Below are 17,194 nucleotides of genomic sequence, written 5' to 3'. Positions count from 1 at the left end.
GTACAACACTGGTATTTTGTATACCCTCGTCGCAAATGACCCTTGAACTTGTACCAGTATTCCTGCCGTGAGGAGATTTGATATTGATAATGAAAATGACTTTTATGCCAATGACAGATCTTGAAAAGCCTGTCAAATTGTAGCAGTGAGCAGTTGAGCCATCTTTGCTGACCAGGTTCGGTGGAAAAAACTCAAGTGGTCTGGGATCACATTTATCCGTGTTTAACTGTCACCCTCCGAGTCCGTTACCAAGCATCCTTGTTGTCAGGTAATGAATACTCCCTCTCCACCTCCCTCTAAGCACTCAGCACCCCAGAGCCATGACTCAATTCTCAAGACGGTTTCATTGAATACTGCCCAGCTGGGACGCATCGATTTTCCTTTTGTGCCTTCCATGGAAACTATGCAACCAAGAATTGTTACTGTGTCTTTTAAAGTCTTGGGCAAGGATATTCTTCCACCCTGATTCCCACCCCCCCAGCTACATGATCCTGTGCCACATCAGTCTTTAGCACAACTACTGCTGTGCTTAGTTTTCCCCTCGAGGGGAAAAAGTGCAAGTTTGAAAGAAAAAAGAAGAACTGGAGAAGTGCAGTGTACTTGTAATAGAGCAGTTTAACTTCACTGTCACTGAACTTCAAATGCTTGAGGAAATGTGATCACCTATTTGCCATGCCCTGGACAATTTCTTTTTTTCACTGGCCATGAATTGTAACCAGTTGTTTTTTATTTTGGTAAGGCTGAGTGGAAAAGGGCAGAACTTTGTGTTGATGTGAGTGGGTTTTGGAAACACATTGTGCACAGAGGTTGTTGATTGGAATCTTGATTTTGAAGTACTTTTTTCTCCCTTTCTTTCCCGCTCTGTTCTGTGGAAGACAAACTGGTCATTTGTTTGCTCAAGAGTCCATACCCGTGAAGTACAAGTACATTTTAAAAAAACCTGTTGAAATTTATTTACCTCCTCAGTAAGGCCTTCACACCTTAGGAACACATGAAGGTCAATCTCTATTATCAGATGGGTAGTGTACATGTATTTATTTCAAATGGCACAATGCTGATGAGATCTGCATGTTACGTCACATCTCTTTGGAACATACAATGTACAGTGTATTACATTGGACATGTTGGAACCTGACTGAACCTTCAGATAACATGTATAATATCTGAATTAGAATTTTTTTAGTTTTGAGGTTGAGATCTGCATGTTACGTCACATCTCTTTGGAACATACAATGTACAGTGTATTATAATGGACATGCTGGAACCTGACTGAACCTTCAGACAACATGTACATATATACTGTTTTTATAATTTTTTGAGTTTTGAGGTTGCTATTCAACTTGGATGGTATGTTTTGCCTTTAACATCTGCCACCATGTTTACTCATTCCTGGTCACACGCTTCCCCTAACGAGGCCGCCAAGCAGAACTGACGTTTGCCTGGAGGTGTTGAGACAATCCATTACAAGTGTGGCGTTCCTGTTTGTCTTAGCACCATAATCCGTAGTGGTGTTTGTGCTAGGACGGCAGGGGGAGCTTCAAGATGAGCCGGGGTCTCAGCCGAGGACTGCCGTAGTTCCTGAAAGGCGGAAGGAAGAAAAAAAAATGGGAAACGGACATTGAGTTTTTTTTTTCCTTCTCTCTGTTTATATTTGCCGTGATGGTGATCAATTGACAGTGTCTGGATGGAAGTATCAGTCGGTTCTTTAATCAAATCTTGATGGAGCGCTTGTGGCATTCCACTCAGATGGAGTTATCAGCAAATTCTTGTCTTGTTGTAATTGTTTTTTTTTGGTTTTTTGGTCTCATTTTTGACAAGATGAGCTTTTGAATGCACAGTTTTTGTGCACTGTTCTTTTGGCATTTGGTCCAAAGGCATTAATGTTCCTCCAGAATGAGAAAGATTCATGAAAACTGTGTTTTTAGTGAATTGCAAGTTGATTTGTTCCATAAACAATTCCTGTTTCCCATCCACTAAAAGCAAGGATGCCAGTTTTCAGGCAGAAGCCTGGTACTGGCCTCTTTCATGTAAAATGTTGCACTACCCGCTAATTTCAGGCCTTAGCAAGGTCTACATGTATGTATACTGAGGCCCGTCACACTTTACTTTCAGGTTCTAAACAAGCACCTGACAGACATCCCTGTTAAATACAGTCTGTCAGGTGGGTCAGACTTCACAGAGTGCTTGGTATACAGCATCCACTCCATATCATTTCTGTCTTTTGAACACGGGGTCTTTTTATGCACTGTTTGCATGTGTTTTCCACCTGCAGGAATAATTTACAGACATGACCCGTTGTCAACATGTTCTCCTTGTTTAGTATCCCCAAAGCCACCTTGATAGTACATGTACTTTCCAAACATGTACATGTATGTCCAAAGCTGGACATCCTAGGGGTACCTGCAGAAGAGGTTATTGGCTTCTTGAGCAGTTCCAATTGAAAATGTATTTATGTGGATAGCTTGACAGTTTAATTGGCACTGAATCGAACTTGAGAGGTTGTTGGCTCAACCAAATTTAAAGTGGCATCTAAACTACTCGCCATGGAAGTTTGATGACATTATAAGGCTTTTCTTACTCCAGTTACATCAAAATTTCGTTGTACATGTACATGTACTTGCCTTGTGAATATTAGGACATGTACAAGTACATGTAGCGGTACATGGTGCATGTAAAGTATATGGGACGCAAACTACCAGTATTGCAAGTTTGACAAAGAAAGAAGAAAAAACATTGTACATGTACGTGCTGGTTCAAGGATTACATACAAGCAGATGAGAAACAGCTAAAAGTCTTAAGATTTCAATCTGAAAGTTTAATATTTATACATGTGTGTACATGTAACTACTGAATTCAGTTGATGGAGAAATTAAATTTTTGTTTGAAGTCCTTCCAATACTTAAATGTTTGACATTTGAATTTCTTGGTTTAAGCATTTACAGCCTCAATTTGCCCTAGATTTGCTTTGCCAAACTATACACAGGCAGCCGTTGTGGGAAATCCCCGGTGCTGTCTCGTCAAAATGGATGGCAGACCCCTAGAGAGAGGGACGGAGAGAGAGACAGCCGTGCAGTCTGGATAATGCTCCAGTGCTCTAAAATCGTAGCCATCTTTATTTATTCATGGGCCATCCTAATCCAGCCCTGGGCTGTTTTTCAGATGGCCGGTGATGGTTTTGCCTGTTTTGGTATTTCCTTGGTGACTTCATGACGTCATCAGTGACGACCATGAGTGTGCTTCCTGATACCCCCCGTTGCTTGAAAAATAAGAACAAAATGTGTCCAACTGGGGTTCTACCCAAATCAGAGGAAAACAGTTGTAAATATGCAGCCAGGAAACAGATTTGAATTAAATTTGATGCAGGAAGCAGAGACAAATTCAGTTTGAGAATTCTGAAAGGTCATGTGCTTATAAGAGTGAATGTCCTCACAATCAGAAAAAAGTGAGAGCAATACATTCACATAGACACGTACATGTGCCATACACAAAAAGCGTATATGTATTAAGGAAAAAATACTAATGATCAATGGTAACAATTATTCTGATGGCAACTTCTTTATTGAATGATGTCAAAGATGGAAATACCCCCCAAGATAAATTTGGTGGTTAAATTACAACTATCAAGGAAAATGATGTGATTAACACTCATGAGATTGTAATTGAAAACCTGTTTTCCTCTAGAAGTGCTTTGCAACAATTTGTTCTTGTCAAAACAAACCAACTGTTTCCTGCGTTAAGAAGAATTCCTCCCCCCCTTTTTAGCGTACACCTGCTGCATTATGACAGGTGATAGCCCTGCCGCTGGCCGATCAAGTGTCTTGCGTTGGTGTCACACGACGGGCTCCAAGGTATAGTGAAACAATGCTTAAGCATGGGGTAAGCTGTTGTTAGTGAACAAGACATGGCTTTGTTAAAGATTTAGTTCATTAGCCTGCTATACAGTGTACATACCGTACAGTATATGATATGTACATACATGTATACAGTTGCAAAAATGGTTGCAGTTTTGTTAATGACGTATATGTATGTACATGTACTTCATAAGCTGTTTCATTTACTGGTTGAAAATGGAGCAGACCCACATGAAATTGTGATTCTTCAGAAGAGGCGGACTTTATTTAGAACAGTCGGCCAGTGGCTCGGCTGGGAAATCGGTCTGATGTATTGCATGGAGAAGCTGGCGTTGGCGTTTGCGATCAACCTGAATCGGTGGAAGGAGATTGATTGCCTTCTCAGGGTGACGGTAGATTTTTCATCTTTTTTTATTTTGGTCGTGAGGTTGAAGGACTTTCATGCCGCCCCTGGGTCTGCAGTAATACGTTTCCACATGGAAACTGAGAATCTGCACAGGAGAAAAACAAGCCATCAGTAATCCAAGATTTTTGAGTAGGAGGGGCCTGATGAAGTGTAGGCATTGTAAGAGTCATGACTGACAATGCAGATGTGCATGTATACTGTTACATGTACATGTATGTACATGTAATTGTACACCACTCAAAAAAAGTTAAGGACCACTTTTCATTTGTGTATACTTTTTATAAGAGATATCTTACCGCTGAAAATGTGCATTTGATGTTCGGAAACATTTTGAATTTTTTTTTTATTCCAATGAGAACACCCGTTAGACAAAATATGAAAGGACTAGACTGCACTCATTGCTTGGAAAAAACACAAGTTGAGAAAAAAGTGTTTTCATTATTACATTGATGGTTGAATCCAGTAAACCACCTAAATTTCTTTGATTCAGCGTCTGAATGTCCAACTGAGTTTTTTGCAAAGTTCAGAAATGTTTCAACACCATGATGACATGTGTAAAGAATAATGCCATGCGCAGTAACATGCCAACGTGATAATACATGAACTTACATGTACACATGTAGTTTAACCATGAGCTGTTCACTGGTTATCATCTGTGAGCTTCTATTCGATTGATTGGTTGGGAACCATCAGCATCAAGTTGAGAGGACAATTCCAGTTGATCTCATTTGGGGGGCATGTACATGTACAATGTATTTCAGTTCATGTACATGTACAGTGTTCCTGTCATCGCTGTTACCATGGTTGCCAATGTGTGTGCATTGTTCCTCATAGCTGCAGCCAGTTGATTTAGACAAGCCCTTAAATCTACATGCTCATTGACAGTTCCTGGCACCTTAGCATTGGTAACTGACCTAGAAAATATTTCCAGAGCTTGAAAAATACAAGACATGAAATGAGAAAGGACCGTAACAAATTTGAACTAGTGCTGAACATTATTTGAGGTCGTCTCTTGAAACCTGTGTTGTAAAGAGTCACATTTGATGACTCGAGTCAAGTCATTTTAACATTGTGACTCGAGTCGAGTCATTAGGTCAAGAAGTTGAGATGAGTTGAGTCACTTTCTGTAGTCAAGTCATGCACCGAGCTTGAGTCAGTTTGAGTTACAAATTTTTGAACAAAATACAATAAATATGATCGATATAAGAGCAGTGCCGTGAGTCCAATTTCAAATCTTTTTTTTTTGAAAAACTTTTTGCCCTTAATTTTTTTGAGACTCAAGTCTGATGAACTTATATTCAAGTCGAATCTCCATGAGAGATTTGAGTCGAGTCATTTACCCATCGAGTTACCAAAATTGTTACTCGAGTGGGACTCAAGTCGAATCATTGACTCGAGTCATTACAACTCTGCTTGAAACCATCATCCAAGAGTGTCAAAGTGCGCTCAGGAGCCCCAGAAAATTGGCTGTATGTGTCAATGAACTTAAAATACTTTTTCTCGAATTAGCAATTCCTAGTTTTCAGTGTATAGAAATTTGCCTCTTTAAAAAGAATCACTTATTAATTATTCCTTGCAAGTTTAGTCCAATTTTGCTGAAGTAGTACCGGCACATGTAGGTCACGCATTTCCACATGACAGAGCAATGACTGTGTGCCTAGCCTGTAGTCTGTCTTTGCTGTGCAGGAACATTCAGTCTTTAATTTAATCGTTTCCTGACTGACAAGTTTAGAGTTTCCGCTGCTCACAGCACTTGCAGAGCCATCAATCTGTCCCCCCATGGCCATGAAATAAAGCAAGTCATGCTGCGCACTCCAAAAGTTGAATTCGAGAGACATCCTGATGTCAAGGAAGCAGATCAATCTTGTTTCTGTGTTCAATAAGTTGTTGGTTTGGTTTATTTGGTGCACTTTTGTTCCAGGTCTGAAATCATGTGGCATATTAGCTGCCGTTTTGTAGTGGAATAATTTTTCTTTGTTTCCGGCCTAGCAGCAAGCGAAATAAATTATATCCATTCGAAATTTTGTAGCATGTGATTTGGTAATGCAATGGTTTGTCTATGACCAGTGGAAGGGTGGGTCTGGAACCACATTTTCAGGGGGAAGGAATCAGATTTGTTTTTGGGGGGTCCAAATGTCAGGTTTTTTTACCTGTGTATAACCTTTTATGGCCTTTCTCTGGGTTGAAGACTACATTTTGTAGGTTTTTGTTAAGCACTTTTTGATAGAAGATCCTGAAATTACTTTTCTCATTTTTCGAGGAAAAATTTTTTTCTGCTCGTTTGGGAGATGACCAGTCACCCCCCTTCCACATTTGCACCAGTGTTGTTTGGACTGTATTCTTGGTGGTTTCAAACAGAAAAGAAAAAAACCTAAAGCTGTGTTGGGATTAGAGCCTATGACAACCTCTCTACCGGTGTACACGCACTCTGGTACTGTACCTGTATCTGAGTCTCTTATCCACAATTTTCTGTGTTGAGCACATTAACCCAAAATGTCATGTAAAAATAAAACCAAAAGTACAATACATGCAAGAACAAAAACAAGAGACACAACAAATTGAAGAAAATCCCGCATATTAATTGTCTCTTTAAGTGCTGCTCAAAGATAGAAGCAACTTTCACGGATGAAAGATACATTTTACATGTAAAAAAAGTGATCAAGTGGGTTTATTTGAAAAAATGTCTGCAGATGTTGCCGAACGAAGTCCTCAGGGCGACTGAAGGCTCAGGTTGGGTACATGTAAATATTATGCAGTATGTTACCATGCTGCTGGTAATTGATGAGTTGCAAACCTCAGCCTACATTCTGCTGCCTTGTATTGGAAGCCAGGTCTGCACTTATAATGTAACACCCTGCGTGGGTAGCACATTAATTCCGCCCGGCTTTGTCATATTACGGCCTTCCCTATGTGGCCTGTTTGCGCAGCCAGACTGCCAGACGTGCGGGCCGCTTTCCCCGGTAATAACCGACGAGCATCCTACCAATACCACATCCCTTATTCTTCTGCTCCATTTGAGGCAAACACACGTACAGCCTGGCTTATTATCCACCCGTACACACACGACCGTTTACCGTGCTTGATTTCAAAGCTTCGCACTTTTTCATAAACATGGATGGTTGAGGCTGTCTGTTCAACCAAAAATGATAGCCTGAAATTGAGTTTTTGACTAAGACTTCGGCTTTGCGCTCCAGATTCATGACTTATCGTACATATCGTCATCGTCGCTAGGCCCTAGCCAATGCTGGCTGTGGGCACATTCTTGCATACCTCAACGCCTCCAATTCTCCTCCCATTAAGTCCACTCTTTGATGGTGCCTAGCCACTGTTTCCTTCTCCTACCTCTTCTATTCTTGCTAGGTTTTTCCCTTTCTATACTTGTAAGAACTAAACTTTCATGTCTTCAGTTGACTTACAGGGATGTGTACATGTATGTGTACACATACCGTAAATAGTGAACATTTGTCTTTACACGAGTACTTTGGATTCACGTACATCTACATGAGGCAGTCTAACCCTAAAACCAGTAGTTTTCAAGCTTCAGTTTTGACTTTGGAAACCTCAATTTTTCGCTGAAAGAATGTCAAATCCTATGTCATGAAGCCCAAGTTTTGGAGCGTTATCATTTGGTTTTAATAGGGGAAAGGTGTTAATGAGCAGTTGGGGAGTGAAAGGTGAAGCTAGTTCTGATGAGGAAGTCAAGGTTTGTCGAATGGCTTACCGATACATGTATGTTACATGTACCTGTGTACTATGTATGTATGTGGACATGTACATTGTACACCAGTAGTTACTGTCCTAGATCTTTCAAAATCCACCAGAAGGAGTGAGAAGAATTTGTAGGGTTGAGGAAGGAACAGTGTAACATGTACCAGTACATTTGCACATGTAGATATACATATGCAACTGTTACCTGAAATGTGGTGGCAGCTGTTCATGTCGATTTTATGCAAAGTGCAGGGCATTAGTTTCTGTCCTCAGAGGATTTTAGAGAATTTCAGAAGTTCCTTGCAAAAAGTTAGAGTCAGGATAAATTATGTTATTTGCATTCAATTTCCACAGTTCTGTTTGTGTAAGTGTCTGTCTTTCTAACACAGACGGTGTTCACCAGTAAATACATTACCAATGTGGAACTTGGTTCTTTCCAGGGGGCAAGGGAAATTTGTCAGGATTTTTCCTGAGTTCAACATTTTTCATCGACATTTTACTGATTTCAAGAAGTTTCAAACAATCTCTTTTAAAAGTGAAGGTGCTTTATGTAATTAAAGTTGACATATACCAGTATTGTACATTATACATATGGTAGAACAGGAGAAGTTGTTGTTCGAAGGGGTGCCTTCAGGCAAGCAGCCTAGACCCTACGCCATAGACCAAAGACCCTGTAGGCAGCCCTGATGAAGCCTTCAAAATCTTTGGTAATTAATTTGTTAATATTTCATTCTCCTCCAGTGTCACCCTTGTTTATTAAAGTAAACCAAGTAAATACCAATAAATCCAAATTAAGCCAAATTAAGTCAAATATTTACATGTAGATGGAAGTCAGAGTCTGCTTGGGAACAGAACTGTAATAAACACTCGGGCTTAAGGAACAGTTACAGTGTCGTGTCAAAGTGTTGAATATGCAATGAATCAGTTACAGTGTCGGGTCAAAGTGTTGAATATGCAATGAATCAGTTACAGTGTCGGGTCAAAGTGTTGAATATGCAATGAATCAGTTACAGTGTCGGGTCAAAGTGTTGAATATGCAATGAATCAGTTACAGTGTCGGGTCAAAGTGTTGAATATGCAATGAATCAGTTACAGTGTCGGGTCAAAGTGTTGAATATGCAATGATCAGTTACAGTGTCGGGTCAAAGTGTTGAATATGCAATGAATCGTTGGTATTCCTTGTTCTTGATACTCCCACCTTTTCCCTCTTCCTCACACCAGCACACATAGCAATTAACATATGGACTTAATATTTTGCAGGGGGTACGGTATTTTTGCTCTGCAGATTTCTGTGCTTAAGAGCTGTGTGACATTGGGTCCTGCTTAGCAGGTGTCAAGAAAGTAGATGATGTACATAGCAGGAACCAGTCACACAGGCAGTGCTTCTGAGTTGTTTGTTTTTGTTTTGTTTTTTTGTTAGCCTTTGGCATGTATAGCAATACATGTACATACCAGTTGCCTTGCAAAAGTGCCAAGAAAGGGGCTGGACCTTGCAAAGTTGAGAATGATTGCAAAGCTCATGGTGTCTGCATGCACTGTAGAACTAGCCACATTTCTTACGGTTGCATGGCTTGCTGGCTTTCTGTCTGTTTGTTAATAATTGGCATGATTATTTTAGGGGTTTTTTGCTTCAGATGCTTTGAATCCTTTCAATATTTTACAATCTTGTATTAAATTTAAACATGTCGCGTGGTGCATGTAGTTCGTTTTCTCTGAGTACTGTAAAATACATTTTTGAAGTGGCTTTTTACGGTACACTGTACATGTATACATGTTCATGTACAGTGTCATATTCAGGCTTGATGTAGAGGCATTTCAGTGATACCACTCTGTATATTCATTATGTATAGCATTCAAATGAGATCTCTCTTTACAGATTTGAGTGCACTGTTTGTTGAAACAGAAATATTACTCTAGGTGTACATTGTACATGTATACAGCCTATGTAAACACGGAGTTGCCTTGATGGTAACGACGTACATTGTAGACTCTACCTCATTTACCGGTACTTTGAACTGTTGAAAAGTCAAATTAGATTTTAAACCTGACCGCCCTGTTTGTATTGCGTCTGTAATCAACTTACGTTGCCACGGAGTGTCAGACTCGCATGCAACCAGATGTATAACCTCAGTGTGTTGTGAATTTTGTGTTTTTTCTGTGTCTTTCCCCCCTCCCCCCCTTTCATCACTTCACAGTGCACCGTCGGGTTCAGCGTTGACGTCGTCAGTGATACGCCCTCGGACTCAGAGCGAGGGGGAGGGGAACCACACCGCCCGCAAAGGCGGGACCAGGTAGCCAATAGACGTAAACAAACAAGAGATGTGAAATGCTGTGGAAGGTTGTGACCAATGGAGGGCGCTCTTAGGCAATATCTTGGCATTGTTAAGAGTTTTAGCCGACCCCTCTCCAATTATTTCAGTGTTCTATTCCCATCTTTTATGTATTTTAGCATAATGAAAAGTCCCTCTATTGGTCAGACCGCCACTAGTTAGCAATCTGCATGTGCCACTGTCTTCGTTCTGTTACTAACAAATCTTGTTTTGCTTTGAAGTGGTAGTTTTTACAGCTGCATGGCTCCACTGAAGAAAATTGGAAATTGATTTGTTTTGTAATGAAAAGTTGTGTCATAGCTGGAGTGGAATGTTGGCCGGGTCTGAGGTCCATCTTCTCTAGGCTGCTAAGGGCCTTGGTGTGTAGCCAGTTGCAGAGTTTTGCCCAGCAGAAACACATCACCTGCCCACATGTCTTGTCTGCTATTCTGCCTGTTCTCCTACTAAGCGCAAAATGACCTGCTAAGCATTTCTTCTTGGCCACCCTGCATGATATGGGCTGCATTCGGAATGAGTGGCTGTATAGGATGCATAAGAAAATGTGTTGATCAATTTTTTGCTCTCTTCCAAATTCAGGAATTTGTCAATTAATCTTAAGAAATACACTGCTCTTAAAGATGGCTGCTATATGAAAGCCCTCCATTGAAAATTACAGTGTCACTGCTGCCATGTGCATGTACTTGAAATAAGCTGACAATAAATTTAAGCATTCAGAAACGTGAATACATGTACCTGTATGTGGAGACAAATTTGACAATCATAGGAAAAGTTTCCAGTTGTAATTTTTTCCCTAATGTTTGGCTTCTTCCATCATTGAATAAAAGTGTGCTCATTACCGTCCTTCAGCGAGTTAAAGCACAATTCCATTGACAAATGGTGGGAAGGGATGTCAGAACCTCTCCTGACCTATTGCTCGACGACGGAGGGACGATAGGACAATAACGTGGAGAGGTCAAAGAGAAATGAAGACATCACAACTCTTCATGGACAGCCTGGCGGGAAAATGTCAGGAAGGATGAAGCTTGTTCCCTGGGGCATCATTTAGCTGGAGAATCTGTTTTAAACTTGTCAGCCTGGTGCAGGCCATAGGGAAGAAAAATTGTGTTTGATGGGTTTGGCCAGATGCAAGAACATTTTTAGGGGAGCAGATTATGATTTCCCAAAATTTTAGGAGTTTGATCCTGACGTTTTGGCTTTCAATGGCTATAATATAATCACTGAGAATTTCAACTTATTTGCAATTTTTTTTACAGAAAGCAAGTGCAAGATTAATATTATCATAACCTTTGGGAGAAAATGTATGTCTTGTTAGCTACGGTTCTACAAATGCAGAAATGTTACAGTATTTTATTGCAATCTTAACAACCCCTATTCCGAATGTTCTGTCAATATGTCCTCATCCCCAAACCCACCTCTGGATTTTGTTTTGGCACAAAAGGAAGATCTTTTTATATTCATGAAACAAATAGAAATTCCAAAGTTGTTGCCACAAACTTTTTCTTCAATCTAGTCCTCTGCTGACATCTTTAGAATATATTCATCAGAGGCTGGGTGATGTCAATCAGCGTGTAATTAACAGAAAATCTTGTTCTACTTTAAAAGAGAAAGCTTTGGCAATACTGTTTTGTAGATCCTTTGTGCTTGTTAGACACCCTGACAACCGGATGATTTCAGGTTTAGGAGTAACAAGGAATTCTTATCAGGGCTTTCTGAATATGCCTGCTTAAATAACCAGACTCGTTAAAACTTGTCTTGCAATATTTAATGAATGAAGCTGTGTACATGGATTTCCATAATCAAATTATAACTGTCTTTAGAAAATCACAGCATGCCCCTCGGACCCTAATATAAGCAGACGTGTCATGAAGGCTTCAATTAAGGAAATGCATACATGTACATTGTACAGTCAGGATTGATGAGGTAGACAAAACAAGGCAGAACACCGCTGAGCACTTAATCTGAGAACAGTCAAGAAGTGGAGCGTTTTTTTTTTAATGTCTGGTTAAAATTATGAACAACCCATGTTCATGGACATTACTAACCCAAATCTCATGAACATTTTACATGTATATTGTAAGTTTTCTTGAAATTTACTTGCAAATTTGCAGGTAGGCTTCTTGCAAAATTCTGACTGAAGTAAGGGAAACAAAACAAAAACACATTTCCTGAGCTCTCACACCCTGGGCAAGTTTGCTAGGAGCTTTCCTGAATCCAATGAAATCTTCCACTGGCCAGAGGGGCATGTACATGTACACACACTGTACCAGTACAGTACTTGAACTCTCAAGGGGCACAAAAACCCACCTTAAGTACATTTTTACATATACTAGTGGCTGGGCTCTTCCCAATCCTATAAAATCCTCCCAAATCTGGTAGATTTCAAGGATCTAGAAAGATGAGGACAAGTACATGCACATGTACATGCACATGTATATTGTTACATGTGAAACTTGGCTGGTTTCCCTCATGTGCTCAATTCCAGCATATGCTTACTGCATCACAGATATGAAACTTAAATTTCACCGTACTGTCTGGTTACTTCATTCTGAATCCCTGATCAAAACTCTAATGAATCATCCCAGGCGCCAGTGTGGGACAGAAAATTGAACTCAAACCAACACTGGCTGTGACATCTGTCAACTCATTTTGCAGCAAAGCGGCGATGCCTTTGATGGTAATTTGTGGAAGTGCCTAATGGAAATGACATGGAGGTTAATGTACATGTATCAGCCATCTCAGGAAAAACCGAGTGACTGGCCCGAGTTTGAATCCTACTGTGTTTCATGGACCAAGTTTTCCCAGCCTTTAATTAAACACCTGTCATATTTTGGAGGAAACCCATGCAAAATAGTCACAAAAGGGTGATAGACCGGTACATGTAATGTACTGTAGCATGTAAAGGTTTGGCATGCTAGTGCCATGTGACTCAAAATAGGAATAGTGTGCCTGAAATTTCTTTTGACTTTTCTGAGACCATTTTCACTGATGTCAGTACATCACCATAAACTTTTGCCAAAAATTGGCTTGTAAAAATCACTTTTCTTTTCAGATTTCTCAGTGTGCATCACAGTTGGGAAAAAACTTCCTTGTAAAAATTTCCAGCAAAACGATCACCGCTTTTGCACAACTTCCATATGTACATAACTTCAGACCATATTTTCATCAGTTCAGGCTACGCACCTAACATTGTTTGGGCAAGGATCACCACCAGAGGGTGATCATGATAACAGATAAAGAAAAAGTGAGCTTCTAACCGTTATCGCGCAAGTACGAGTGGAACACAGAATGATCATGGTGTAGTGTGTATGTGTCCCATATACCACAAGCCACAGGCCGATTCGGCTTGGTGGTATAAACTGGACACAGATTTATCTTCAAGCAAACTTGACGCGTAGCAAAGATGTTATAGGGGCCAGTGCCCTCAAACCTGCCACCTCTGGATTTACAGTAATGTTTGCAGCTGTGCATTTTGCTTTCATTGTAAAAATAGCGCAATACATGTACATGTACAGTACCTGTATGTGTTGAATTAGAATAGAGCATTAGAGGTTTAATATGAGCCATGCAAATACTAATAGTTACCACAGGAGCATGAGTGTGATAACAAATATATCTTCTAACAAACTTGACGCGCAGTAAAGAAAGTAAAGGGGCCTCTGCGCGCTTCACATCAAAAAAAGATGTCATACGGCACACAGCAAAAACAGTAACACCGATGTACATGTGTACCAGAATTCTGTAAGTTTATCGAGGGAGCATGGGAATTGTTTGTGGTTTAACTCATTTCAGCAACAATAACAACAGGGCTTACACTTAGAAAGGAAATCATTGTTAGAATTGTATGTGCATTTAAACACGTGTGGCGGTCAGCACAGGCAACTTGAACATGCCCTTTTTGAATTTACAGTCACAGAGATGTGCGTTTGCTTTTACATGTAGCTTAAATATAGTGCAATGCGTTGAGTTAGAACAGCGCATTACACAGGGTTCGATATGAACCGTGCAATACGGGTATATATCACACTGCTTGAATTTACAATTCAAGTTTGCTTGAAGATAATTTCCAGTATCCTCACCTTGATACTATGTATAGGTTGTTCCTTTGCATGTTCATTTATATGCTGTAGGTTAAAATGTACATGGTTACTTAAAATGTTAATGGACAGTACCCTTCCAGTACACAACTCCTTATTTAACATAAATGAAGTCAAGTCTTTAGAAGCACATGTACATGCTGTAATAAAAATTTCAATGCTTTGTGTTTTCCTTGTTTAAGTATTTGATAGGCTCTGTATGTAAATATTGTGACAGCGATGTTGGAGAGCATACGCAGATATGCCAACCTACCACTTCTTACTGTTCCATAAACACAGACTATGCTTTGCATGGATCTCCTCGCACAACTTCTTCTATGCAATCCCGCGACTTTGCGCTCTGGGTCCCAATTTTTCATGAGGCTTCAAAGCAGAGGACATTGCTAGGGGCATTTTTTGGGTAAGGTAAAGTGAATAGAGAACCAGTTGCAGGTGATATTATGCGTATTGCATTTTGGCTGGTAACCAGTGTCTGCTAAGCATGTATTTTTTGTATGTAAAAAATCTGTATAAAGGAGTTCAACCAGTCCAGATGTGGTCACGTGTAAATGCCCTCGATGTCATCTTTACATCTTTTCTGAAAAACTTGGTGTAAATTTTGGACAACCAGAAATAGAAGCCATGACAGAGGTTGCACAATGCTTTTAGACAGGTGCTACGCGTGCCTACTCAACCACTAGGGTGCTATGAATTGCCAGATGCAATTAATGCATTAATGTGCCTGTGGATATGGTGCCACTGTTGTAATAGTATCTCATCGGATTTTTCTATAAAATGTTGCAAAACTTGACATCACCGTGGACAGTTTCCAAATCTTGAGTTTCACTTCCGTCTTATTGAAATAAAAAAAACCAACATGTACATGTACAATGTACATCTAATGTATCTGCTGGACGTGTGAGCGTGCTATTCACAAGGTCTTGCCATTTTGAATTTCAGTTGTTTGCTTCTTTGGCTGCAATCCTACATGCACCCACGCTTATACTTTTAAATATTTACTCTATTGCTGGGAGCATTAGATATCCCATTTCCATGGCAACACTTTCCTTAATGGTTCGTGCCCTTGACATGGCGCTCTACCTTTTTGTGTTTAGAAATGCTGAATGTTCCTTGTCAACATACATGTATTTTGCATCAGAAGTACCCATATTATCAATAGATGAAGGCCTTGAAAAGTAATTTTATGGGATTTTTTCATTAAGGGTGGCCTTACATTACTGATCAGATTGTCTCACTGGAAAGCCATTTTAACAGTAACTACATCAAATGTTCCCCATGCCATTGTGTACATACACGAACACTTGGAAAACTGTAACCACAAAAAGCCATTTATGGTCTCTTGTCCTGTCAGAAATTTGGGGTTATTTTGTTTGAAAATCAATTCTCTCCTCAGCTTGGTCAAATGCCTGTTTTGTTTTCCCTCTTGTGAAAGAACCCAACGCTGCCACTGTTGTTGAATTATTCAGACAAATCTGCCCTGCAAATGTCGTGAGTATCCCGAAGGGCTGACTGCAAAGCACATATCCCAGCCTCTTGCCTTTTCATTGGGGTGTAATTAATCACTTTGTAGCCCTTTAGAGAATCTTCCATTTGCGTCTTTGTTTACCTTCCTGCATTAAAAGTGACAGACATGAGGGGGGGAAGTTTATTTCAATGCCAAATGCTTCTAAATGCCCAGCGGTACCTTCTGAATCTAGTTAAAGTTTGATTGAAAGTAGAGATGTACAGTGTGTTTAGTTCGGCACAAGGGTGATCATGTCTTTTCATGGCTAATGCACATACTTAACTGTGGGTATGAGAATCATGATTCCTGCTCATGTGTAGTCTTCTGAAAAAACCATGACAAAGTTGAGCGGTCTGCACCTGACGGTCGCCATAAATGCAAACATTCGGCTAAAAGGCAAGATCAATCCTGAGACCGAAGACTGCCTGGTTGTCGTGAGGCTTGCATTTTTTCCCTTAATTTTTTTGAGATATGGAAAGGGAAGAAAATATGGAGTTTTCAGAGATCGTTGGAAACAGAGTGGATGGGTAGTCATTGGGGCCCACAGACGGTAGATTGAAAACAAACATGGGATCCACGCGGCAAATCAATCCTGCCAGACCTAATCGATGGGCCTCAGACGGGGAGCTTCCAAAAAAAAAGGAAATGGTTGAAAACTGAACAGACGGGGAGTGTGGAGAGATCAGATCCCCAGATCTGACATTGATAGGTTCGTCGGAATGGTAATAAGTGTTCATGTCCTGCAGAGGGAGTCTAATTGCTTTGCTGGGGTGGAAAACAGTGCTTAGGGAAATCAAGAAATAGTGCTCTCGTTAAATTATAAGGCAGCAGCAATAAAATGCCACTTAAAGGGAAGTGAAGACTTGTCTTTCCTGTGCTGTGATGGATTGGAAGCAATTAAGTGTTCATGGGTAATTTTTCAAGTACGTTTGCTGGAGCGCAGTGTTGTTTGAGTCGATGAGTTCTGAATTTGTAGTAGTGAAAAACCCAAAATGAGGTTGTCGCTGCGGCTGTGTTTGATATCCTTTTTATGATTTCCTTTATTCAATTTCTTTCCATATTTTGATTTGTACATCTGTATTTTTTAAGTAATCTGAATCTGAATACGCACTAAGGCTCCGATTGGACGAACACTCAAGTTGCGCATTAATTTTCGATTCCATGGTTCCATGTAACTCAATGGGCAGTGGGCATGGTTTAAACTGAAGTGACGTCACACTTATGAACCAGATTGGGAAGGATATTTAAATTTGGACAGAAAACATAATTGGTAAATGTTGAACACTGAAGTTTCTACCTAA

General features: G+C 40.1%; 1 protein-coding gene across 16 annotated transcripts in view; it reads left to right on the top strand.

The window, feature by feature from the left end:
• The window catches only part of LOC110985759 (uncharacterized), an 88,539-nt gene that overhangs the window by 39,874 nt on the left and 31,471 nt on the right, over nt 1–17,194 (top strand). For 10 of the 16 annotated variants that reach the window (XM_087130125.1, XM_087130172.1, XM_022247046.2 and 7 more), the window contains one exon: nt 10,161–10,256. The exons of the other annotated variants lie outside the window; for them this stretch is intronic. In XM_087130125.1, coding sequence (XP_086986251.1) covers nt 10,161–10,256 — 96 coding nt within the window. The remainder of the gene's footprint in view (nt 1–10,160; nt 10,257–17,194) is intronic. 16 annotated transcript variants of the gene reach the window in all.

The sequence above is a fragment of the Acanthaster planci genome, linkage group LG02 (assembly GCF_054643075.1).
Source record: "Acanthaster planci isolate LZ-2023a linkage group LG02, COTS_SCS, whole genome shotgun sequence".
Classification (NCBI taxonomy): domain Eukaryota; kingdom Metazoa; phylum Echinodermata; class Asteroidea; order Valvatida; family Acanthasteridae; genus Acanthaster; species Acanthaster planci.
The sequence above is the reverse complement of the archived record's forward strand: the minus strand, read 5'-3'. Positions and strand labels throughout refer to the sequence as shown.